Source organism: Labrus bergylta, chromosome 15 (genome assembly GCF_963930695.1).
Source record: "Labrus bergylta chromosome 15, fLabBer1.1, whole genome shotgun sequence".
Classification (NCBI taxonomy): Eukaryota; Metazoa; Chordata; class Actinopteri; order Labriformes; family Labridae; genus Labrus; species Labrus bergylta.
This window is the reverse complement of record NC_089209.1, coordinates 3,422,836-3,448,428: the sequence shown is the minus strand read 5'-3', so window position 1 is coordinate 3,448,428 and position 25,593 is coordinate 3,422,836. Positions and strand designations below refer to the sequence as shown.

The 25,593-nt window shown below is 40.7% G+C and overlaps 2 protein-coding genes across 2 annotated transcripts; both read right to left on the bottom strand.

Moving 5' to 3' along the window:
- Positions 1–883: 883 nt before the first annotated feature.
- Positions 884–7,591, bottom strand: LOC114921440 (uncharacterized). Its single transcript, XM_029281416.2, has 7 exons — positions 7,546–7,591; positions 5,554–5,868; positions 3,985–4,272; positions 3,712–3,804; positions 2,727–2,825; positions 2,603–2,634; positions 884–2,452 (listed from the first exon to the last, which is right to left on the bottom strand). The coding sequence occupies exons 1-7, from the start codon at positions 7,589–7,591 to the stop codon at positions 2,369–2,371; spliced, it is 957 nt and encodes a 318-aa protein (XP_029137249.2). The 3' UTR covers positions 884–2,368.
- A 1,274-nt stretch (positions 7,592–8,865) lies between these two features.
- On the bottom strand, positions 8,866–22,923 carry flvcr1 (FLVCR choline and heme transporter 1). The gene is made up of 10 exons (XM_020654989.3): positions 21,206–22,923; positions 20,075–20,216; positions 18,781–18,921; positions 18,237–18,304; positions 15,360–15,463; positions 15,076–15,186; positions 13,077–13,182; positions 12,714–12,825; positions 12,545–12,612; positions 8,866–11,019 (listed from the first exon to the last, which is right to left on the bottom strand). Exons 1-10 carry the CDS (start codon positions 21,914–21,916, stop codon positions 10,921–10,923), a joined length of 1,662 nt encoding a protein of 553 aa, XP_020510645.1. The 5' UTR covers positions 21,917–22,923; the 3' UTR covers positions 8,866–10,920.
- Between the last annotated feature and the right edge of the window lie 2,670 nt (positions 22,924–25,593).

Genomic DNA, 25,593 nt, shown 5'->3' with positions numbered 1-25,593 from the left:
TCACTTGCGCATTAGGAAACACATCAGCTCCCCGCCCAGAAACTCTCCGTGTCAAAAGAAAGCATCAAAATCCAGACTGACTCTATCTTTAACGATGTGACAGTATTTAAAAACTTAAGAAGAAGTTCTGTATTTTATGAAAAGCTTGTGTAGAATGTCTCAGGGAATACTTTGTTTCTCTAGTTTCAATAATTAGAGAACATCAGGTATCCAGTGTGCAAACGAGAGTGAGTGTGTGCTATTCATCAGAGTGATATTTAAAAACGAGCGAACAAAGTGACGACCACAACACAGCCGGCCTCAGCCTTTGAAAGTACGAGTGTGACTGGAGGGGTGGGCAAACCTCTTTAGATAGGGATCAGGTAATGTGTCCTGTTTTGTTGTTTATGACTTACTGCCTAATTCCACCAGATGAGTGTTTTGTGGATGAACTACAGCAGTTATGCAAGGCTTCTATTTTTGCCGGATACCGGCGCACAGTGCATCAATTTACCACAGAAGAGATCAAACGGGAAGTTAAAACACCCAGTTTATTTTCAGAATCAAACACTCCATTTTGATGGTTGGGACAAAGACCAAATGTGTGTTTGTTGCATGGTTTGTTGTTGTGTTTATGAGGGTTTTATACGGTTTTATATCACATACATTTTATTATCTCGCGGTGTTACGAGGGAATCTGTAATTACTGCAGGAACTCCTTGTTCTTGGGACTCCAGCCGTCCGGCGTCGCTGCTACTTGCTGCGCTCTGAGAACGCAGCTCGTCGATGGACGAGGGAGCCCAGAGCCGTAATTGAAACAAAATGCACACGTATCTGATGGAAGTTCTGTTAACTTTGTTCCATGTTATGTTTGAAAGAGCTCTCACACAAACAGAAATTGTTCATAAATGTTGAGTTTATTGAAGGATTTTAAGGCCGCTTTTGACAAAAACATTGTTTACATACAGACAAACAGCAAGCGCCTATACTCTGGCTTTGTTGCACTATAAGCTACAACTTTTGTATATGTATAAACTTGATCGTCACTTTATATGAATTGTGCAGATATTAACTGCTCTATGACTGCATATCAGCCTTATACCTTCTTTTTCCAGGATATGATTAACCACCATATTTGACTACCCTTACTCGTTTCTTTTTCTTAACTGTTTTCTTTGTAACTGACCATTTATCATACTACTTTATTTAAATGTAAGTTTCCCCTGAGCACGAAATAATAATAATAAAAAACAACAACAATAAAGGCCACAATTTGCTTCAAACACATTTATAAAAATATAACTTTTGAGGTGGACTTCGGAGAGACAGTATGACAGCTTGCTAGCTTAGCTAACAGGCTGGTAACTAGCCAACAGGTTATTTCCTTAGATTCAGTCGATGTTAATTGTGAAATAAACCTTTTCTAGTTTTAAGACATTGTGAGTGATGTTAGTTTTCTAAAATATGGTAATATATTATATACAGTCAGATTGTCTTCATCATTTTGATATTCTCCAAACACATATTCCAAACTACTGGATGGTGAAAAAACATCATTAGTTTCATTATATAATATTATATCTTAAACATAAAATAATCAAATAATCATCCCTACAGGAGATTTTTATCTAGTTGAGTATTTATTAATTTACCAATAATATTTATTTGAAAATCCTAAACTTGAGCTTGATTAAGATGAGATTTTTGATCATATTGTCTTATGTACGGAAGTGGACAGATACATATTTATTTTTGACTCTGTTTTCCTGATGATTCGATATTTCCAATAATTTTCCAAGATTTTCGTCTTATTTATGTCGATATCTCTAAATAGCAACTCTGTGATATGGAGTTAATTTGTCAAGACCTCAAGAAAACGACTGTAATTCACTCATATCAAGAGAAAACCAGACATGTTAACCCTTCTGTACTTTTGCCTGCTATTTGTGTAGTATGTTTTGTTGTTGCATCATTTCTATATTTTGTTTTGCTTGGTGATCGGGTAACACTGTAGGCACCTGAGGTTATATACTGTAGGTAGATTTGCAGCTCTAGAGGACCAGCATGCACCTGGGTGGGCCCATGGTTTAAAGCAGCAGGAGCCATGATTTTCTTTTTTTGTTTGCTTGCTTGATTTTGGATAAAATTATGTAAAAATGTTGATCCCTTGCATGGACAAAAGACTTATTTTGTCTGCGTACAGCACATCCCTGCTGTGCCTCAGTGACCGTCTGATCATGTTTGATTTAAACGTTATTAACATTTCTTGGACAAATAGCCACTAAAATCACATTCATGTCATTTTAACTCAAAGCTTGGATCGATCAGAAGAATGACTCCGATGACGCTCAACGTTCTTGTGAGTAAAAGTTGATCCAGAAGTTGTTGATCAGTGCACTTCAGCAGCAGGAGGGCGTGCTTCTACATTTTCATAGGTGAGTTCGATGACATCCTCATCATCTTCCTCATGCACCTGTGAAATAAAACACAACAAGTGAGAGTCTGAGAAAAATGTGTCAACAGAGCAAACTGCAGCACCGTCTATGGTCTCACAGGTATCATCAAAGTCAAAGGAATCCTTACATTACATTTTTCAAATCATTCAAGTTAGTTTTAAACTCACATTGTTTCCTTTGTGCAGTGATTTGATGTAGCCTGGAAATAAAGTTTTAAAAAAGCAGTATTAATGTTCTATGAATTATTCATATTATCCAGTCGTATCAAATTCATGCCGTTTGTTTCCTCACCTCTGAGGCTGAAGACCAAAGCTGTGGTCACGATCATTAAGATGAGAGCTGAAAAACGCAGAGCCAGCATGATGTAGCTCAGAGAAGACCAGAGTGAGGCTTATAAGGAAAAAAAAAAAAAATCAGTCAATGAGTATCTGCAAAAAGCTAAATAGCCAGTTTGTCAGGGAGGAAGATTATTTAATTGTTTGAAATATCAATACAGCTGTTAAAAAAAAATCTTTAAAGCTACAACAACTTTGTCTTTGTTTCCTCTCATCATTCTTCCTCTACCTCTCTAAAGTCGCTCGTCAATTTTAGCTGTCAGGGAGTTTTAAAAAGGCGAAAGTATCCACTCCTACGCCGATGACAGACAGCTCTACTTCAGCACCAAACTCACCCCCACTCCCTGGTCCATCCAAACCTGGATGGGAACCAATTTCCTCAAACTCAATAAGAATAAAGCTGAGCTCATGGTTTTGGTCCCAGAGGCGCTGCTCAGGGAGGTTGGTGACATCTTACTGGAATCTAACAGGGGCTCCATCTACCCATCCTCTGAGGTCCCAGCCTGGGCGTCATCCTGGCCTCAACCCTCTTATTCCACTCCCACATCAAATCTGTCACTAAATCTGCTTCTTCCATCTAAACAATGTATCTGGACTCCGGCCATCACTCTCTGACTCCATGGCAGAAAACCCTCACCCACGCCTTCATAACCTCCCGTCTGGACTAGTGTGACAGAGTCCTGTAGCTATTTTCCCAACAATTGTTTTGGTCACCTATTAACGGGCGCTGTTGCTTTTTGATCGTGTACACTCACCTTCTACTCTGCAGTAAACACAGCGCACACCGTGTCCTTTCTGAAATGCCTTTAACTGTGGTGTATGACAAGACATAATGATGTCATGTCCCTGTTTGGTGTAGAGAAGACTTTTCGCTTGAGTGATGCCTCCTGGAAAGAGAGTAGCTTTTTTTTCTTATGACTTAAATATAGTAAGTTAGTAACCTTTGGTTGGTGGACCAGGATTAGAACCAGGATCAGGATTAGAACCAGGATCAGGACTAGAACCAGGATCAGGATTAGAACCAGGATCAGGATCTGTGATCAGAGGATTGAGTTTAATTACAACATATACATCCACTTGTTTTCTCAAAATACATTATCAAGGACATAAGACTACTTGATTACAATCCATTTACAGAATATTGACCATGTTTTGGGTCATAGTTGGATTTTCTTTTTGGTCTTTATGGACTCACTGATCCTACGTGGTCCTACCTGTGAGGTCAGGTGGGTAGTCGGCCTGTATCTCCACTTTATTCCTCTGAACAAACTGGCAGGTGAATTTCCTGTTGTCTCCACTCTGATTCTTCACCTTCAGATGAGAGACCCAATCTGCATTTCTGGAAAACTTTTGGACACCTTCAGTAACCTCAGTTCCTGTCTCGTCCAACCAGCGGAGGCCGTTTGATCGATGAGGGCAGAGATTGTCATATCTCAACAGAGAGCACTCCAATGTGACTTCATTGTTCCTCGTTTGATCAGAGTCTGCTGGAAGCTGAGTGACTGAAAGAAAATCATCAATAACTCAGTTAAAAAATATTTGATATTCGTTGAGAAGTTAGCAACTTACTTACAAGATCCTTTCAAATTTCTATTCTTTCTTTTTTCTTTCGATTTTGAACAAAGAAATCAAGACTTGACTGAAAGATCTTTAAGTGGTGTCTCCATGAACCAAACCAGGAATAAAATGTTCAATAGAAACATTTCAAGTATATTTATCAGCAGTTAATAAAGAAATCACTTTAGTTCAGGAGCGCCCACAGCAAGACATCTCTCCATTGGTGCATGTTATTATGTATATTTCATAAATGATGGTATCTGTTAACCCTCTGATGTATCGCCTGTTGAGTGGCTACAGCAGAGCTGTAACAACTGAATTCATTATCTCTCCTTTCTAGTTTCTAGTGGGAATCTGAACCAGCAGATGGAAGAGGAAGTTTAAGCTCATGTTTTGAAACCCATCTGTCAGATAATAACCAATGTATTCAGAGACTGAGCACGCACAATGCAATATTTCTGTCCCAAAAACATACAAAAATTGTCTTTTGCTAATCATGGAAGATAAAAATGCTTCTGCAACTTAGAAACACAGAAACCTCATAAAGATAGGTATCATACACCATCCGACACGTGTAGAGACAAAGCGGCAACCTCTGGTCTTGAAAAATTAAGCCACTGCAGAAGTGCAAAGTCCCGCAGTGTGTGGAGTGTCCGCTTGAGGCTGGTTCTAGGAACACCGGGAGTCACATACACACCACAGCCAAATAAGCTGCTTTTACTGCATAAATAAACATGTTCACAGCCTGGTACAAAAAAACGAAATTGGTCTGATTAGTTATTGTCATCATGGGCACACACTGTACAGGGAATTAATTTAAACGGCTTTGTTTTAATTTGGGAATGATACATGTTATCCATAGTCAGGCATGTAGCTGTCATGATTGAAAGTACAGTGTGTTTGTCAAGAGGCTTAAAACCCGCCTCAACTCCAGCTCTCTGACATCTGACTGAAAGTTAGGCTGTGACAGGATTTCCAGCATGGCGGCTGCTGATGAGCCTCTAAAGCCCCCTGCAGGAACAGATGGGTGACGTCACTCAGGCTGCGTCCATTAACATTTACAGTCTATGATAGAGATCCACATCCCCAGCAGTGAAACGTTTAATGACCAAAGAATAGTCGAGAGTTAGACAGTAGCTGATGTGTTCTTAGATTGAGCACATTGCAACAATTAATTCACAAACAAACAAAAAAATTCTCTGGATAATCATAGAAGTACCACCTACCTGTCAGAAGACTTAAACACACACCGACATCGTACTGATGAGTATTATTCAGCCGACAAGTGTAGACACCAACATCCTCAGCAGTGATGTTTTTAATGACCAAAGAGCAGTCTGAGTCCAAACTCAGCCTGTCAGCTCGGGGTGACGTCTCCTCAATCTTTCCACCCCTTGCCTCAAAAAAAGTACCTGATGAATTTCTGTTATAAAGCCATGAAACCCAGGAGCACTGTTCAGGTATATATAGAGTGGCACAGGGCAGAGTCACATCTTGATCAAGGTGGTAGAAGGGAAAGAGGTCTTCTTGACTGTTGCCCACTAGAAAACAAAAAAGGTGAACTGTAAGAAATAAAACCTTAAAAGCGCCTACCTTCTCTGGTCCAAACAAATCCAGAGCATTCAGGAGCAGAATCTAAAGTTAGGAGGAGGACATACTGGCTGCTGCATTGTTGTCAGAGAAGCCAGCACTTCAACATAGCATGTTTCCTTAATGTCAGTCATTTTATGATTTAATCCAGTAGATATTTTACAAGTGGGCCTTTAAAAAGAGAGTGAAGTCAATCTCTCTGGGTTTGTCGTTCTCAGATCTGTGTTAACATTGATGGGACAGCGTCTCTCTCAGCTTGTTTATGTTGCAGGAGTCCAAGTCAAGGAGAACCAATGGACTTTCCACACCGAGAAAAAATACTGTTGTGTGGAGAAAGAGCTAAATTTAAACACTTTCAAGAGTAGGTAAATGTTTTCAACAATTATATGAGATAATCCAATAGTTGCTATGATGTTTGGTCCAACAGAAATCATTTGGATAAGGACAGCAGTACCATCAGTGTGTGCACGTGCACATTTGCATCGACTGGCAGTGTTTCTTTCAGTCGATGATGTATGTTTTCAGGTATTTTAATTTTGGGTTAAATGTACTTAATCTTGACGTCCCTTGAACTGAAAACGCGTATCGCTGTAATGTGTTGTGTCTTTGCAATGTCAAATCTCCTGCCTGAACATCTGTCACATTAATGCTTACCACGGCTGAGTCAAAATTGCCCACATAATTTACACAAGAAGGAAACCAGCTATTCTTTCAAGTTTGGTTCAGTATGATATATCTCTTTGGTTGCTCCAGTTTGGTCTCCACCAACTCCTGAAAAAATAAAACCTGAAAAGTGTCTTACCTCTGTCATGCTGAGCAAGTGTACAGTGGATATAGGTTGGATGACAGCATGGTGAAAGAAATGGTGTCAAAACATGGTGACAGTCTAACTGCCAAACTTAAGGCTTCAAAATGTTTCTCCTCAAACCAATGGATGATGTCACACTGCCCAAAATAAAAAAGGAAATGAGCTTGCTGAAGGGGCTTTTCTTAACGTGTCCACTTCCTGATTCCTGAGGACCACTCTGTATAGCCTGGTTGATACTTCTGTGCTGAACCGTATGCTGTAGATTTGTGTACCTACGCAGAAGCCTACGTATGTATCCTCAACAGTGCACCACATGTAAAACATTGGGATACTGAGTCTAAATATGATGAGAATATAAATATATGTTCTTCGTGTCATGAACCTTTGTTTGTTTGAACAAACAAAGGTTAACTAGTAGCCTCAGCTATGAATATTTCATCCATTCATCTATTTCAATTTCATACAAAGCACATTGAGCCTACATGTGATGACATGTGCTTTACAAAAAAATTTGCTATTGATGTCTCCTCTTTTTTTCTCTTCTTTGCAACAATTGCAGTAAAATCAACTCAAATCCATCACTACACTCGGTTACAGTCGCCATGGTTTCCTGTACACAAACAGATATTACCGGTATCCTTTATTAAACTTTTTTAAGAATTAAGAGGGTTGTTGATGCTGTCGAACCTTTTACCACTGTAAAGATATAAACACTCAAAGATATTTTGTATCTTATTCCCGCAAAAAAAACAACCATTACAGTTTACAAGTTGCAAAAAACAATGATGAATGGCTAAATAAGAGAACAATTTGACATTACCTTCAAACTGAAGCACAAAAATGAGGATTAACTCAAGAGGAGCCATTGCCTGTGATTCTCTAGAGACTGGTGATGTACTCTAAGGCTACATGTGTCCGTGCAGATCTATAAATGGAGATGTCATTTCCTTTTTGTGGTTTCTGAGATAAGCAAATCTTAAAACAGCATCACTTACCAGCCCGCCAGTCAACAACCTATCCAGACAACATGGGGGAGATGGGACATTTGTGTGTGTACATGTGTGAATTTCACTGTAGTAAAGGAAATGTCTTCATCCATCCTGAGGAAAGGGAATGATCTGACATTAACATACTTTTTTTAACTTGTGAAAACTTGCTGTCATAGCAACCAAGTCACGGAAGTCCTGAGATAGTCACAGGCTATTTTGATAAGACAATCTTCACACTGTCTCTTGCAACCTGCAAAAACAAGCACAGCTTTAAACTGCATTCATTTACTTTACTTTAGTCAGTTAAAGTAATCACACAATTTTAAAGTTTGAGGAAAGCTGACTAAAATGTAAAGAACAATAAAAGTAGTCACCTTAATTTCTAAAGGGTTTTTAAAAATCTAATATGAGCATTTTACACAAATTTATATTCTGCTAATGTGAGACGTTGTTAAGATGACGCTTCATACTTGCTCACACAATGTCAGTAGTTGAGTGTTTAGATGTTAAAATTACATTCACTTCACACTCCAACACTTAAACCTGATAGAAAAATAAATGTGGCATATTTTAATGTTGAGACGGGATTTTAATGGGGCTACGTCATGAAGTGTAAAGAGTAAGGACTTGGGCTGGTTTCATGCTCAAGGGCGACATCTACTGGATCAAATCGTTGCATATTCTTCATTTAAAAGTTCATACAGTCCTGTGTATCAATTTAAAAAGTAACACAACCGACTGGCAACATATAAATATTCTTTGCTTAACTAAGAATGGACCAAAAAAAAAGATGTTGAATGTCGCAATTAAAGGCAGGGTTGGTCATTTTCTCCAGATCCACTTTTTAAGATTTTGGTTGAAATTGTCTTTAGGTCCAGTCAGAAATTAATAACTCATGTTCTCTGAAAAAGGAACAAAGAAAATCCCTCATCTGTAGCAGTTGTAAGCCTGTAAAAACTTTGACCGAAATTTTTGGGGCAGTATTCAAAAGATCCAACAATGGTTTTAAGATATAAGTAAATCAAACTGTCTCCATCAACAAATAAGCATTCAACTGTTCTGGAGATACAAGGTTTGGCTATGACACTGTGTGTAAATGTGGATGTTTTTGTGTTGTGCGGGGTTAGAAAACATGATGACACTTACATATGTCGAAGGTAAAAGCTTTTAGTGTTGTGATTTTAATGTGCCTTTTGATTTCAACAGAAACGTACATAGTAATGTCATCTGCATACGGTGTGATTCCAGTTAAATGACAGATTCTCCAACATCCTACAGCGTGTGGATAACTTATGAAATATCCAACAGCAGCTCTGCATATTTGACATCAGACATTTAATGGGATACATTCAGACAAGAAAAAGCTGAACAAATCTCAGTGTCATTCAAGGTCAGTTTTTCGAATGAACTCTTAAACAAGAGTCCAGTTTCATAGTGACAGTAGAGCGAATTCAATTGGTTTTATACATAAACTGACTTGATGTCAGTCACTAATGAAGACAAATAGAAATCCTTAAATAGAATCCTCCTTGTATGAAAAGAAATGTTGAAAACAAAATAAAGACAAATGAATGGTTTTACAAATGTAAAACATATAACCAGAAATGTTGATTATCAAACAAGACCATATATTAAAGTTGTATTTTTTGGGGCATTTTTGCCTTTATTTGATATGACAGCAGAAGAGAGAAAGGAATATTGGGAGGAGAGAGTAGGGGACGACATGCAGCAAAGGGCCAAGGTTGGATTTGAACCCACGGCTGCTGCTATGAGGACTACCGCCCCATGGCACACGCGACAAAGCAGCTAGGCCATACTAATAGTTTTCAAACCAAAGAACCAATGAAGGAGCTTGTAATAACATGTTATTTCACCTTTTTTCAGCGCTATTTTTTAATTAAATAATTTACACAGTGAAATTAATAAATAGCCTAAGTTGACAATAAAAACATACAAACATATAAGTGCTCTATAAATGAGATAAATACAAAGGAATGTTAGATCTTCATTACTAAAAAAAAACTAAAAAAAAACTGAATAAACTTTCCAGTTTTACACAAAGTATTCACATCAGTTTTAAAAAAAAAAAACAGGGCCTGAAGTTTTCACATGTTACCGTGTCAAAAGTACAACAAAGAAATGGATCTGAACTGATAAACATCTTTCTGAAAAAAATTGGACCCATCTTCTTCCATCTCTGAAATCTTTGTCAGTGTTTCATGAAGCCCACAAGATGGCGTCAAACTTCTGCTTTATCTTCAAACCTGACACTCAGCAGCTCTCTGAGGCTGTGAGAGACTCTGTGATACCTGACCAGAGTCGACATGAAAAAGACATTTAAAATCATGCAATCGAGTATAAAACTTGTTGTGCGTTTGTTTCTTTTTGTGCACTGAACGCAGAACATGTTCACATTCTGTTTGGTCCACTGTGGTATTTGTGCAGGCAAACACATCAGACAGCCACATATTGTCTCATCTTCTTTAAAACGTCAAGAGCCAAATTAACGTTAAATATCCGCCATCAGGGCGTGCCTGAAGGTTATGTTTACAGAAAGTTTTTTATTTATTCTGGGTATCAGTTGAGTCCTGATCCTTGTCCCTTTGAGGTTGTGACTTCAGGAGAGGAAAGACGGTTCATCTTTAGAAAAATGATCCATCGAGAAGACCCAGAAGCATTTCCTCGTTACAGGCCAACTTTTTCTTAGCTGTCAGTTTTTTTTTACAAGTCAAATTTTGAAGCAGTAACCAAAGTAGGAGTTCCAGGGTTTTTCCTACAAACCCAATAAAGTGTGTTGAAGCTTCTTCTGCTTGCATATATTTTCAACAATCCACCTTTTCCAGAATAAAACCTAAAGTTTTGTGCACTGGAGGTATTTCTTACTCTGTGCAAGTGCTTTGAGTGTCAGCAACCTTACGTCTCCTGCAGAGGAGCCTTGAAGGAGACTTAAAGTCTGGGGGAAGTTGGTGTTGATTCTCCTGCCTTGTCGGCTGCCCCCCCAGCTGGCTTGAATCCACTGCAGATTGTGGCTGTGCTTCATCAGACTTCGCTCACCTCCAAAGCCTCCGGCCTTTCACAGACATCATACTTTGCATTAAAACCAATAGCACCCTCAGGTAGTTCATGTAGAGCTGTGCCTGGAATGCCTCCCAGGGGGAGCAGGGAGACGTTTTTAATGTCTTCAAAGATTCAGTGAGGTGGCAGGCTCACAGCGAGGTTTCACGGGAGAAGCTGATGGAGGGCTCCAGCTTGACTCCGTTGGTTTTCTGCTCTAAAGGGCAATCCCCGGGACACTCAGTCGGAAGCTAAGAAAAAAAAAGAAAGAAAGAAAGAGAAGACATTTCAAACGACTGTCAGCTAAGAACTTGTATTATATGTTATGTGAAAAGTTTTTAGATAGGCCTATATAAGACAGAAAAAATATATCAGGTCATGTTGTCATCTTTAAATTCACTTTAAGGCCGAGTATCTTTCAGACCAAGTTGAAAAAAATAATAGTTTTGATTATATTTCTTGAATTCTAGACTGTTAGAACAAAGCTGGTGATGTGTGGCCTCCTCTCTTAACGGTGCGGCCCCACTGCATACGACAATTCGCAAAATTTCATGCAAGACCTCGCTTGTCGCCTAGCCTTTCTGCTGCTTGTGGGCGTGAACCATGGCCTGAATAAGGAGCTGTCAATCACAGCAGAGCGTACACCACAAACTTTTTATTTCGGCCAAATGGGTTGGCCGAAATAATAAAGATTCAGAAACCACATTGCACATTTCACGCACCAAATGCTTCCAGAATGAGATGGATAAAAATGTATTTTTATATAAAGGAAAAAGCAAAAGTTGTTTCCGGTGTGAATTCTGGGGAAAACAGCCTTTCCTGTCAATCCCGGGAGAATCCAGAATATCCAATCAAATGGCGGATCGCGCTGCTCACATCGCACTCATTTGAATGTAGTTCACTGAAGTTCAACTTCTGTCCCACCCCTTTCTCGCATCTTGTGCCTGCGCCTGCTCGCCAAGCATCCCATAATCCTTTGCTCTACTCGTCATCTTTAGTGGAAGCCAAAGCTTAGGTTGGAGGAAAAAGAGAAAGCAGAGGATGGATGTGATGGTTGTCTTCTCGAAAGGGCACGTTACAGTGACTCAGCGGGATGGAGGGAAGATTGAAGTAGAGGAGGATTGAAGAGAGTTCAGCCGCAGGTTTAATGGCCTGGCTCGTCTGGAGGCTGATTTGCGGGACACCTTCAGAAACCATGACAGGGAATCAGCTGGTAGAGAGGTCGGAGTCAAGAAGAAGAAAAGGAGTTCACTGCTTTTTGTTTGTTCAGAGGACCATGGACACAAAAAGATTCACTGTCCAAACTGGGGGGGGGAGGAGACTCTTTTCAGGGAGAGTTGAGAGCAGTTCAAGAATCTGTCTCATCAGGGTCACCTCATGGGACGCCAGGAAAAAAAAATAATGAACAAAGAGACGCTCAGACGAAAAAATGCTTTTTGTTCTAAAAAAGGGCAAACCAGGAAAACAGAGAGAGCGAGAGAGTCAGGACATAATAGAGCAAGAGGTGCAGGGACGAATGGATCCCCCCTCTGTACCGTCTTCGGAGGTGGTAGCAGAGGCGTTACAGAGGCGAGACAGGATCAGCTGAGTCAGCAGGAGAGCACAGCGCTGTGTGTGTTTTTTCTCGTTTTGCAGCTTCAAGTCCTCACATCTCTCTCTCTTTCTCTAATTCTAACTGGGAGGAGCGGACGTAAGGAACAGACGCAAGTGAAGGAAACAAGGAGACAGTTAGTGTAAAACAAAATGACCCACTTTGAGAGTTTTTCATGCACTTACAGCGAGTAGGGGGTTCCGGTTTGCTTCCATGTTGACATTGTTTCGTTTCAGTTCTGACTTGATTAAAGCTGAAACACAACACAAAAAAAAAGAAGTATTACTTCTCCAACACTTGGTGTAACTAGCACAAATAAGCAGAGTTACCCACATTCACACACACACAGCCTACCAGTGAGCAGGATTCCCAGGAAGATCCAGGCGCACAGGAAGAGATTCCCAGACAGCGGGCCGTTGTGTGTGGTCAGTTTGCCCTGAATCAGAGTGAAAATGATCCCAAAGATCTGCACAAACACACAAACACACACACACAGGTCAAAAAGCAGCACTAAACGAATGTCTACTGTCTCTTTAAAATCTGTCGTATCTGTGCAGCATGGGCCCGCTTCACCCTCTGAACTGCACGGTACATGTCAAAGCAGCAATCATGCCCGGGCACGGTACTGAAGAATCGTGCCTAACGCCCTAAAGTAGCCCGGACTCATATCTCAAAATGTTATTTACAGCAGGTCTTGAGAGAGGAACTTTTTGAGACCTGAGCGAAAGCATTGAGGAGTCCAGATGACGTTCCTTCAGACTCTGGGTAGGTGACCTCCACCCCAAACTCGAAGCCCAGAGGCAGGTAACCCGTCATGAAGAACCTGAAACACAGACATCACCCAGGAGAGTAAATTAAGTCAAATAATGCATCTATTCTTCCTGCATGTGTGAACACAGCCTCAAACTATCTCAACAAAACCTCCCACAGATCCAGAAAATGGAAATGAAAAGAATAGGTAGGCGGTTTTAAGGCGACCTCGCACATGGTCCGTTTTGGACGCCCCTCGGTTTGCCAGATATGAGAGCAGTTATCAGGTCAACAGGTGTTGCAGCGATGGAAGCGGTCAAGAGAAGTGGTTCAGATAGAAGTGATTGTACCCGACCTAAAAAGCCTCTGCATGTTTCTAATAAGCTCCACGAGCAGAAACATGCTCAAACTAGGATCAATATTGGAGATGCTTTTGAAAAATGGAGAGAGGTTAGAACACAGAAAGGTTTACAGACCCATGCAGAGCTGGATAAACACTGAAGCTTCAGAGTCCACCACATGGTGACCTGAGTGAGCATCCACTCTAGAGGGGGGGGGGGGGACAGCTCTCTATGATGTTTAGAATTTAGACTGCAGTACCCATTTTAAACACTAGGGGTCAGAGCTACAGTGTCTGATGATACAGTAAGGTCATTTCATGATTTAATACAGTAGATGTCTTACAGATTGCTCCTTTATATTCCACTGAACTGAACTATTTTGTCATTTTTTGTTGTTTTCAGATGTATGTGATCGTCTTCTTTTACATCTTGTCTGTTTTTATGGATCAGTAACAAAACATATTCGTTCCTATTATGAATATTAATTTTTCTATATTTTAAACATCTTTAAAATTAAAAGGTTTTAATTTTAAGGTTTATTTTGGGGATTTTTTTGCCATTATTTCAGAGACAGGACAGCGGGAAAGGAGCCACAGGTCGGAATCGAATCCGAGCCTCCCGCCTGGAGGACCACATGTACGGACCACAGCCTCTGCACATGGGGCGCGTGCACTAACCACCAGGCTGCTGGCGTTGACGAGGGCTGCAAACTGTGCAGAGTCGTTGGTCTTTCTGATCCCGCTGACATATCTAGGAGTGTGAGAGGATTCTTGTGCAGCCTATTGTTGCTATGCAATGTGTCATATCACAATGAAGTGTGTTGGATTCTGTCTAACCGCCTCAGGGCTGTACCGACAGGAATGTGAGCAGTTTGACTGTCAGGTGTTGCCACAACAACATGAAGAGTCTTATTGCAACGACTGCTTCTCTGAGCTTGAAAAGGTCAGACGTCATCACTAAATACTCGTCTTTACTCAAGAAATCCTAATTCTATTGTTCCTCTCAATACGGGCACACAGCAAAGGTTTGAATATATCGCAATAAATTAAAAAACTACACACACACACACACACACACACACACACACACACACACACACACACACACACACACACACACACACACACACTTTCATTAAAGGCTTTATATGTGATTTTTTGATCCAGCAGATGTCGCCCTTGAGCACCAGCATGAAACCAAAACAACTCGCGCTGCATTGTTGTGTTAGCATGCTAATGCTAGTGATCTTTATTCTGCTGGTATCTTCACACTGCATGTAAATTTACCTGAAATGAGCGTGATCTAGAAACACAGTTAAGCAGTGAGTACAGTATGTTATTCTTCTTTTCTCTAGTCCCTCAATTAAACAACTTTTATACACGAGGGGAGGAGTCAGCCGGCCGTCCGGGCGATGTAAACAAAGTGAAGATAGGACTCTGAAAACTCTGAAAGCATCACAGACAGTGGGACTCGGGTGTTACACCCATTGTAGACAGTCATGACTCACAGAGTTATTTTCAGAGGATATACTTGATTTATATTATATTTAAGTGTGAAACATCTCAAATAAAGACTTTTAAGAACATATATTTTAAGGACACTTTCTAATAGTCTCATAGTCTTACCCCAGGACTCCAGCAGTGAAGAAGACCAGGTAGATGTTGTTGAGGTTCAAAGTGAAGGTGAAGACCACCATGCCCAGAAATGACAGGATGTACACGATGAGTGTGGTGATCCTGCAAAGACACTTCAGTCATTTGATTTATTTAATAGGAAATCCCCCCACCAGGCGCAAAAGTCATAGGCGCAGGATAGAGGAAGGTTTTATATTATTGTTTTTGTCAACAGATGTTTGCATCCTGCCGTGTATGTTATCAAAACGTGGTAAAAGGGTGAACGTGTTGCCTACTTGTATGCCTTGGTGTGGTCCAGCCACAGGCCACAGAGGATGGAGCCGACCATTCCAGCGACAACCAGAGTCAGACCAATTCTCCCAGCATTCAACTCCTGGTTCTGCAGGGGGAGAGGAGGGGGGTGGGGGGGGAGCAGAGGAGGAGGATATGTTCACAAAGCCTTAGTAGACACAAACAGCTGACACTACTGTGCACCTTTAATCCTCATCAGACCCGATACAGGTGGATGCAAAGGTTAAAATCCCGGATAACAGATGTTAAAAGAGGAACCTCTACAGCCTACTTCATCTTGGATTTGGCGCTGGTGTTGTCACGATACCAGATTTTTAAACTTTGATGCAACTCTAGTAAAAATCAAATAATATTGGGCGGCCAACTGGTTAGTTTGTACGCCCCATTTACGGAGGCTGCTGTCGTCAAGGGGACGGCCCAGGGTTTAATCCAACCTGGGCCTCCTCCTCCTCCCTGCATGTCATTTGCATCCCTCTCTCTCACTCTCCTTGATTTACATTTCTCTCCATGGTCCTGTCTCTCTGATAATGGTGTAAAAAGACCAAAAAGAAATCTAAAAAAAGGAGTGATATTGATCTTCATACTACAAAAGCTGCTGGAGCATTTTGACCTCTCCAGTCTTTCGCTCTTCATGCACCTTGTTAGTTGGTGAAGTTGTTCCAGAAAATCCCGCTCTGCTTCTTTTTTCTCTTGCGGAAGCTTTTTCCCTGCCAAGACTCAAATGTTGCCAAGTGTAGTTTGTCTAAGGCCTAGTCCACGTGTAGGCTGGATTTTCCTCCTCTGTTTAAAACAATAATCCTGTCCACAAACGCTCAGTTCTCAAAAACATCTGCATCTGCACTGGAAATCAGAAAAAACGGCTGTCACGAGCAAGTCAACAACGATCTCTGCTGGTTAACATAGTGGGAGAGTAACTGTGTCTGTATGTGTGAGCATTTAAAAAGACAAGTTAGCAACGTTAGCACCAGCACTAGCTCGGTAACGTCTGTCATCGCGCTAATCTCACGTAAACAAAAGTGACAGTGTCGCTCAATGACGGCAAACAGAGAAGAAACAGATGCACAGTGTGACGTTACAGGCCCAAAACTCCTCGTGTACACGTAGACACCTAAAAACGGAGTTTCTGTAAATCTTCACCCTGGAAGGAGTTTTCCAAAAGGTGAGTTTTCAGTGACCCTATAATGCAATTTGTGTACGAAAGACCAAAACACAAAAATCTATGTTTCCAAAAATACCCGCCTACCTGTGGACCAGGTCTAACTTCTAATCAAACATGTCTCCATACTTATCTTTCGGGTCCAAACAAACATCTTATTCTAACATATTAAAATAGAAAATAAAGCTTGAATTGCTTTTAATAAGCAATGAAAATCTGACATGCCTTTTTTTCTGCTTATAATATCATGAAGTACGATGTTTGTTTGGACTTGTCAGATAAATATGTTTTATAATAAATGTACTGAGATATTTTGACAAAAGATTAGACTAAATGCACTTGTTGAGATTCAAGGTTTTGCAGCTTGGTAAAAAAAAAAAAGACTCAAGGTGAAGTTTGTTTTTTTAACCTTCTGTACTTTTGGATACTTTTAATCAATATTTTATTGTTTTAAAACTCATGATATGGAAAAGTTTTGAACCTTTTGACAACCTTAGTCACAGATGGTGTCTACAGCTGAGGAACTGAATGAGCGCCGGCCTGCCTGTGGGTCCTTCATTGTTGTGTGAGAGGGAGAACAAGAGAAGAGCTTCAGAGTGAATGAATCCGTCTTTCTATCATTTTGCCTTTTGTGCGTTTGTGTAGACACTGATAGTGTTATGGTGGGTAGCAGGCATGCGTGGAAACGGCTAATGAACTCGGACAATAAGCTAATGTCTCATCAAAGCCATCTGATGTTTTCAAACTTGACTGGCTCTCTCCCTCCATCTTTAGTCTTCTCTCTCAACCACCATCCTCCTGTGTCGAGTCTTTTTATGTGCTTTTTAAACATGAATGGAAACACGTTGGTGTTCTGACTGAGAGAAGTCTGTTCTATTATTAGATTGTTTGACCTGCTTTGTAACTACAAACTGTATTCATAACCTTTAAAATGTGACAATAGCTGAGGAACAACACAAAGATCGACAGAAATCTGAGAGCTATTCTTTGTGTCGTCAGTACTGAAGAGAATGGCCGATTCCCCTCCAGCAAAGACTCCCTCAATCTCTGAGAACTCTTTGTCCAAAACACAAGGGACAAAATAGCACACGACCGTCAGACGCCCCTCAGTTTGTCAGATATGAGAGCAGTTATCAGGTCAACAGGTGTTGCAGTGATGGAAGCGGGCAAGAGAAGTGGTTCAGATAGAAGTGATTGTACCCGACCTAAAAAGCCTCTGCATGTTTCTAATAAGCTCCACGAGCAGAAACGTGCTCAAACTAGGATCAATATTGGAGATGCTTTTGAAAAATGGAGAGAGGTTAGAACACAGAAAGGTTTACAGACCCATGCAGAGCTGGATAAACACTGAAGCTTCAGTGTCCACCACATGGTGACCTGAATGAGCATCGACTCTAGAGAGGAGAGGAGGAGGGGAGACAGATTTCTGCAGTACCCATTTTAAACACTAGGTGTCAGAGTTACATACTGCTCCTTTAGCACTTACAGCTCTTATTCTGTTGATAATATATGAACTGCAAAGAAGAAAAATTGAAGTTGCTGGTTGTACTAGAGGGAAATATTTGGAACCACCAGGTTTTATTAATGATGAAGCAACACTTTGAACATGTGACCTACCACATCATCATCCAACCACGGAGCCAGAGCTCTATAAAGATCCCAAGATTCTTTCTCCCATTAACTCCAAGCGGTTTGTGTGTTTTACCTCATAGCAGGCCAGGATCATCTGGTTGAGAAGCGTTGAGACAGAGTAGAACGACCCGGTCATTATTCCTGCAAACAGAGAGAGCGAAAGAAAGACACGAGGGGAGTGTGCAGTTAGTTTCAGCCCTTTCAAGTCTTCAGGGAATCTGTCAAGCATGAAAATGAATTTGACCTTGACGAATATGTCTTGAGTTTGATTGTGACAACAAGCAACCCTGACAGTAGTGCAAAAAACACAACAGTGCAAATACAAGGTTAACTTGTAGTCTGCAGGTTTACTCTTTGATGCTTCTTTTTGTATTCAAGTCAACTGAATGTTAGTTAAATTGTAAGAAAATTCACGGTTTTCTCATGGTCTCAATACCATTATGACTCAAATTTCTGTATAAAGACCTAGCAACACCAAGTCATACTCAATACGTAAGAGGGAGTGCTAGATTCTAATTACACAACACAACTCTGCACGTGAAACTCCACAAAGTGCTAAATATTACCTTAGAAATGTATAACGTTTTCGTGTTGATTTGGTTCTGATTCACACTTACCGTAGCTGATAAGCAGGAGGATAAATGCTTTATTTTTTACAAGGTTGATGATGGACTGTTTGTAGGAGTAATCCTCTGGAGGGCAGTCTGGAAGGACAGCCTGGGCGTGACTAGGAGGGAGGGGAGGGTGGTCCGTAATGACTGTAATACAAACAGAAACAATCAAGTTTTAGGTTAGCCTGCTAAAATGGTAAACCCAGGACAGCTCATTGAGGAACTCCAAAAGTCTTTAATGTTATATTAAAACACTTTTAAACTCATAAAACCCACAGAAATGATGAGAAAGAAAAATACACAAATAGAGGGCAAATACAGAGTACGATTTGTCATCTAAATTAGCCTTTAAGATGTACTGTGTGTATGAGGGAACCCAGGAGAGCTTGCTTAGGAACTACAAAAAACATTTTTTTATTACAAAAGTTCACAACTACAACTTGCAAAAATCAACTAAAGTAATGATAACACACTTACTGGACTGTTAACTCAAAGTTGTGTAGATTAAACGGTGCAAAAAGTACATGCTTTCTCTCTCAAAAAGAGAGGCTACACAGTCAGCTCGCTTGTCATTCATGTGATGATAAAATCAATTAAAATTCATAGACAGCAACTATGTATCACTTTTTTCCTGCATCCTTGGGAGGCTTTTATTTTGGATACACGTAGGAGTTTCCAAGTAAAGAGGTTTGGAACAGTTTACCTAAAGAAGCCTTCAGGTAGCAAAAAATTAGGGAAACCGGGACAGCTCCTTGAGGGACTCCAAAATGCTTAAATGTTATATTTGAACACTTCTACAGACATAAAACTCCACATAAACTGTTCAATACTTTTAATCATGCCTGGTTTAAATCTACTTTAAAACAAATTATAATCCAAATACGCTCTAAATTGAGTTGATTAGATAGGTTTAATATGAGCTTAGCTATTTCCACCTAACTAACTCACTCTTATTCCAATCTAAAATGCCATTCATACTTGTGATTCATAAAACCCTGACCCTTACCAAAGGTCTATCCTTGACCTACACCTAATCCTATTATCTTAAATCTAAACTCAAATTCTTTCTGTAATATTTTCATCCTTGTGAGGAAAGCTGGCCCTTAAAAGAAACGATTAATACACACTGCACACCTCTGTTCTTATGTACCCAGGTACGCCTGTGGTCATCTCACATACTTTTGAAGTAAATGAACCATAAATCCCTGGCAACTGGAGCAGATGGCAGCGCATATGTATGCTACCTCCCATGACAGGGCAAGGCGGCGTGTGAATGTGTGTGTCTTTGTGACGTGTGTACCTATGATGGTGAGAATGAAGAGGACCGTAGAGACGGCAGCTGTTCCATAAAACATGACGCTGATGTTGTGACCCGTCAACTCAACATCATCTGTTTTGGGGACCAAAACTGGAGGAAGCAGGAATCCTATGGCCGTTCCCAGCTAAGAAACAAGAGAAACAGAGATGGAGAAACATTGTCATAAACACTGCTGTGATTGTTATAGTGTGCATTTTCATATTCCACATCAATTTTCCTTTGAAACACTTCGGAAGTTTGAGTGTCATGAACGGTTGGAAAACAAAGAGGTGGACCCAATGGCAGATACAAAGAAAACTAAATTTATTAAACAAAAAGCCAAAGGCAAACAAAACTCACTAATTCAAAATGTGCAACAAAAAGCCAAAGGGGGGAAACAAGGAGCCACGAGGAAACACTCGAAACTCCAACATAGACGGACAAACTACATTCTACTTACAACGATGAACAGACACAGAAGGGAAGAAACACAGACAAGGGGTAATCAGACAGAGGCAGGAGTAAACACAAGACAAGAAACACTGGAGACTAGAACTACAACACAAATCAAGAAACACAAAGATACACAGTGAACAGCTATGTTACAGTGAATGTAACATAACCACTAGAACAAAGAAATACAAGGATAAAAAAACTACAAAATAAAACAGGAAACACTTAAGACTAAACTATGAAACATTAAGACAAAAACACACAAGGGAAACATGCAACACTAGGATGGACAGGAGAAATTAAAACATGGAATCCTAAATAAGACCAAATCATGACATTAATGATCATGAAGAATAAAAGAAACATCCTGTGGATATTATACTGATGGTACATATTCAGTATTTTGGCATGTGGATTGACTCTGTGCTTAGCTTTAGAACACATATGGATCATTTCATCAAACAAGTAGATTTGAGTGCTGGGGCTCTTTATCATTATGACATTGTTTCATTTTGAAGGTTAAAAAGATATCCAATAAAACAGATCATGAAATATAACTTCTAACCATATAAGCTGCCTTGTTAACTTAGGGTTATATGCACCTTTAAGACACGAGAATATACAAATAATTCAACAATAGCCTATCAATAAGAGTATTTGTGGCACTGCGCACATACTGACCTGGTTCCCGAGCACGGCCGTTGCACACGCAGTAGAAACCTCCCGGGGTCCGAACCACACCGAGGCGACCCGGGACGGCAGGCCGAGGATGAACACCTGCGCCACGGAGCAGATGACCTGCGCAGTGACGGTGACTCCGAACAGCTCGGGGCTCACGCTGGCGCACTTGAGCCATGCGCCGGCGCAGTTGAGGCCGGCGCCCAGCAGGGCCGTGAGCCGCAGACCCTTTCGGTCCAGCAGCCAGGTGGCCGGGAAGATGAGCGGCACGTAGGCGAGCATGTAGACGATGGAGAGCCAGTCCACCTTGTCGCTGGAGACGCCGTAGTACTGCATGAACACGTTGGTGATGATGCTGTACTGGATCCACTGGAAGGCGTTCACGGAGGAGTACAGACTGAAAACGAACAGCACAGCGAACCGGCGCCGGTAAAGTCTCGTCTCTAGCATCTTCCCTTCCTTCTCTTCCGCCTCCTCTCCTCCTCCTCCCCCTCCGTTAGGCAGCATCGCCTCTCTTTCATCCGGCTGCACCTCCTTCTCTCTCTCCCGTTCTTGCCCTCGCTGGTTGTAGTTCGCCTCGTAGGATGGCACGGCTGCGTAAGGCGGATCCGCGGCTGCTCCCTCCAGCTCCAGGTTCTTCCTGCCGACCGTGATGTCGTCAGGTGCGCCAGCATCCGCGCGCAGATGCTCCTGCACGAGCTCGCCGGCAACCATGATGCTCGTGGGAGACTTTGTCTCCTTTTCACTGAGCCGCCAGATGAATATTAGGGGCGAGACAGGAAGAGAGGAAGCGCTGAAAAGAGCGGTTTCCTCATTCAGTTTCCTATTTGTACGCTACTATGCATGCAGTCAGGAAGTAGTAACATCCAGAATAAAACGACATAAACATTAGAATAACCTTCTTAAACTCTGCCCTACTATTGGTGTCTTCCCTCTGCGCTCTGGCGTCAGCATGCTGCCATCTATCTCTCTGTCTCTCTCCCCTTCCTCTCCGTGTCGCTCTGTCTTTTGTTCAGCCCACACTGACGCCTGCACACACTGCCTTCCGATGCTGATGAGCCAATAGTAGCAGAGATACAGCCTGTAGTACGACTGCCAGCCAGGGTGACTGTGTGAATGGTAATCCCTGGCCAATGTGGAAGTGAAGCCCCGTTTCCACCACGCGGTTCAGTTCGGTATGGGGCCATATGGTGCGCACTTTGTACTGTCAGAAGTTGGGAATGGTACCAAAATAACCCATCCGTACTGTCCCATTTTCTGTTGGTAGTCATCCTTTTGTTTTAGTTTGTAGAAATAGCATGTAAAGGGAACAACTCCTGAGCAAGTGTCGAGCTTTAATATCAAATAGTCAATTTTGAAGTGTGACAAATTATGACAATTTGTTTTAGTTCGCTATGAAAAACCTGAAAAAATCATCCCAATAAGAGTAAAATACGACACTGACCTAATGTAGGGTTATTTTCACCAAGAAGCAATCCTTATAGCTGAGAAATAAAGGCACAGAAATATTGCCAAAATCAGAAGTTCCTCCAGTGGCCACTAGAGGCTGTCTCCAAAAGTGAGTTGTTGTTTAAAGCCCGAAGGAATAAATATAAATTGGTTTCTAGATATTTCTTAATTCATTTCAAACGGAGAGGGGAAGATTTAAAAAAAGTGATTTTATTTAATTAAGGTTTAAGATTAAGCATAATTAAACGCACATTATGTATATTCCGCCACCAGGGGGCTCTCATTTAAAACAATAACAAGAAATGACGTCGAGGCTGGCTGGGAATCATGGGAACCACTCCGAGTTGACCGTAGTCATGACGACCGGGCAGAAGAGAATATGTTCACAGACGAGCTAATGTAGCCGAGTATAATTTACATGACGTTTCACAGCAGCACATACAGCGACAGCAGCAGTAGCCGATTTCTTACGTAGTGGTCTTTGACGTAACATCTGGGGTTCCCACGACAACGATAAACATGTCCCGCCACAACAAAACACGTTCCCTTACAGCTACAAAATGAAGGATTTATCTGACTTTGATAACTATTGGGAATATTTTAGGTAATTTAATTACTCAACAAAAAGTATTTATAACAGCTTTAGTCCATTTTTTTTATATTTTAGTGTAAAAATTCGACATATTCTACCTCGTCCTCATGGAGGCTCTTATGACATGAATGAGGATAACGTGAACAGGAGTTAGCTGGCAACAGAAGACGTTGACAGCGGGATAAAAGAAGAAGAAAAAGGAGGCAGCAGGATGATGATGTCAGAGAGCGGGGAGAAAAAGAAGTTATGAGACACGATAAGAAGTGAAACTGACACCAAATGTTAGAGGATATAAATATTTGAGTCCTGGGGCATTTTGTGTTCTTCAGTTCATCAGATATCCCGATGAATCGTTACATGATGGTCTCACAGTAGATCATTATCATGAATGACCCTGCCATTCACACCCATATCCTTTACGTTCTTTGTTGTCTGTTGTTGTCAAAAAAGTCTAATGCCCAGATCAGTAATGATGAAACCAATCCATAAAAATGACAAACACACACCCTGTCAGTGCATGCTGCTTTACGGTGATTAGCCCGTCCATATGCTCAGGCCATTATCTGTTCTAATCCTAATCGTCGTTTGACCCAGTGAGGACTCCACTACAGCGGGTAGGTAGACGTCCGATCCTGCACGCCATTCACACCTAGTTAACAGGTACATTTGAAATGAAATAAAACAGACTTGTACAAGCTCATTGTTTACTTTACAGTGCAGAGTACCTGTCCTAAAAGTACCTTAAGTTCTTAACCAAATACCATCATGGAAAGCAGTAATGCCTGCTTAACCACACACTACACACCCACTAAGGATTGTCTAACGCTACACCTGCAGCCACGCCCACGGGTGATGTCACAGCAGTCACACATCCTGGAGTGCACTTTTGTCTCACTGCAATGAGTGGTAACAGTGAAATCACAAAAGGCGGTCAGTTCAAGCAGGTGTTAAATTGCTTTGAAATATAAATGTCCTAGATTACGGTTGTTTTAGAGTTAGCAAAGAGGTTTTTTAGAGTCATTGCAGTGCAGAAAGATGTATTTTGTTTCAAGTAAAAGTCAATCTTGTCCAGCTCTGACCAGTCTTTCTTGGAGGATTTTGTTCTTCTCCCTTCTGGTTGGAGGTACAAGATATACGCCCAGTGCTAAGATCAACAGATGCAGATTTTTTGCATGTTCATTGTGTATTAATGTACTTAATCTTCTTTAAACCATGACTGCATTTCCCAGCAGCATAAGAACTTTATTTATAAATACCATTCCAGTGTCATTTTTAACAGTTACCTGTTTGTAGTCCATCAGGTTGTGTTTCACTGTCCTATGTCTTTTTTTTTTGTGTGTTTTCGTCCACTCCTGTAAATCAAATTTCCCTAGGGACAATAAAAGTTTTAATTTTTATTAGCTTTAATATAATTATTGTTATATTTATTTTACAGGGCTGTATAAATGAATTAACCTCCAAAAGGTTTATGAAATGAACAGTACATAAATTCACAATAGTCTGACGTTTAGTTTCCACTCCTTCTGTTGGGTCTAGTTTTGTCCTTGGAGGATCAAATAACATGTGTTGAAGAGGATTTTAGTAAAAGTAGTGAGCTCTCACTCTGTCTCTGTTTTCAAATACTAAGAGGGGGAACAAAAGCCCCTTCTTTTGGACCAAAGGGCCCCAGAACTTAAAGCTTCAGGGACTTCTCTTCAAGGAACTAAAAGGTTCTTGTGGCCCGTAGTAGAGTACGCTCTCTGTGGTTATTGTGACGACTAAAGCCATAACCACCATAACAGAAACACGAAAATGAAACCATATCAAAGAGTGTGTGAACAGATGTAGCTGTGTTAGGATGAAACAGTAGATTTTAAGGAGACAGTTTAATATATCATACATTTTATAGGCAACTATACCTCAGGACGTGAATCCTTACATTTTAGTTTGCTCAGTTTTCCATGAAAAACAAGTGCATGACGTTGTTTTTGTTTTCTTTAGATATTGTGTTATATCTCCCTATTTCAGGAATAAATAAAAAAAATGGTTTTCCCGTGATGACAAGGTAATTTCAGTCGTTTTCTCAAGATCTTGAGAGCTTAACTTGTTTTAAGGAGAAAAGACTCAGGATTTCAGCAGCGTTCATCTCAAGATATCAACATAAATCTACAGAAATCAACTGGATATAACCCGCCATCGTGGCGATTAACAGTAGAATAAAATGTATGAATAGTTCGCTTCAGGGTGTGCACTTGTGGCTTTTTAAATATGACATTATATATCGTGATTTTGTGGTTGAGAGTCTTTATTTCAAAGAGTTGTCATGGAATTGATGAGACATAGGCAAGCATTTATTGGCTTGTTTTACAGT

Excerpts from the sequence above, each read along its gene's own strand:
- LOC114921440 (XM_029281416.2), bottom strand. The coding sequence starts at position 7,591 with ATGGCTCCTCTTGAGTTAATCCTCATTTTTGTGCTTCAGTTTGAAG. Across the intron at positions 5,869-7,545 it reads TTTTGTGCTTCAGTTTGAAG|TGGGCAACAGTCAAGAAGAC; the intron begins GTAATGTCAAAT and ends TTTGTTTTCTAG. Across the intron at positions 3,805-3,984 it reads CTACCCACCTGACCTCACAG|ATCCTGATCCTGGTTCTAAT; the intron begins GTAGGACCACGT and ends CTCTGATCACAG.
- flvcr1 (XM_020654989.3), bottom strand. The coding sequence starts at position 21,916 with ATGGTTGCCGGCGAGCTCGTGCAGGAGCATCTGCGCGCGGATGCTGGC. Across the intron at positions 15,464-18,236 it reads TGATCCTGGCCTGCTATGAG|AACCAGGAGTTGAATGCTGG; the intron begins GTAAAACACACA and ends CTCCCCCTGCAG. Across the intron at positions 12,613-12,713 it reads CCTGGGAATCCTGCTCACTG|CTTTAATCAAGTCAGAACTG; the intron begins GTAGGCTGTGTG and ends GTTGTGTTTCAG.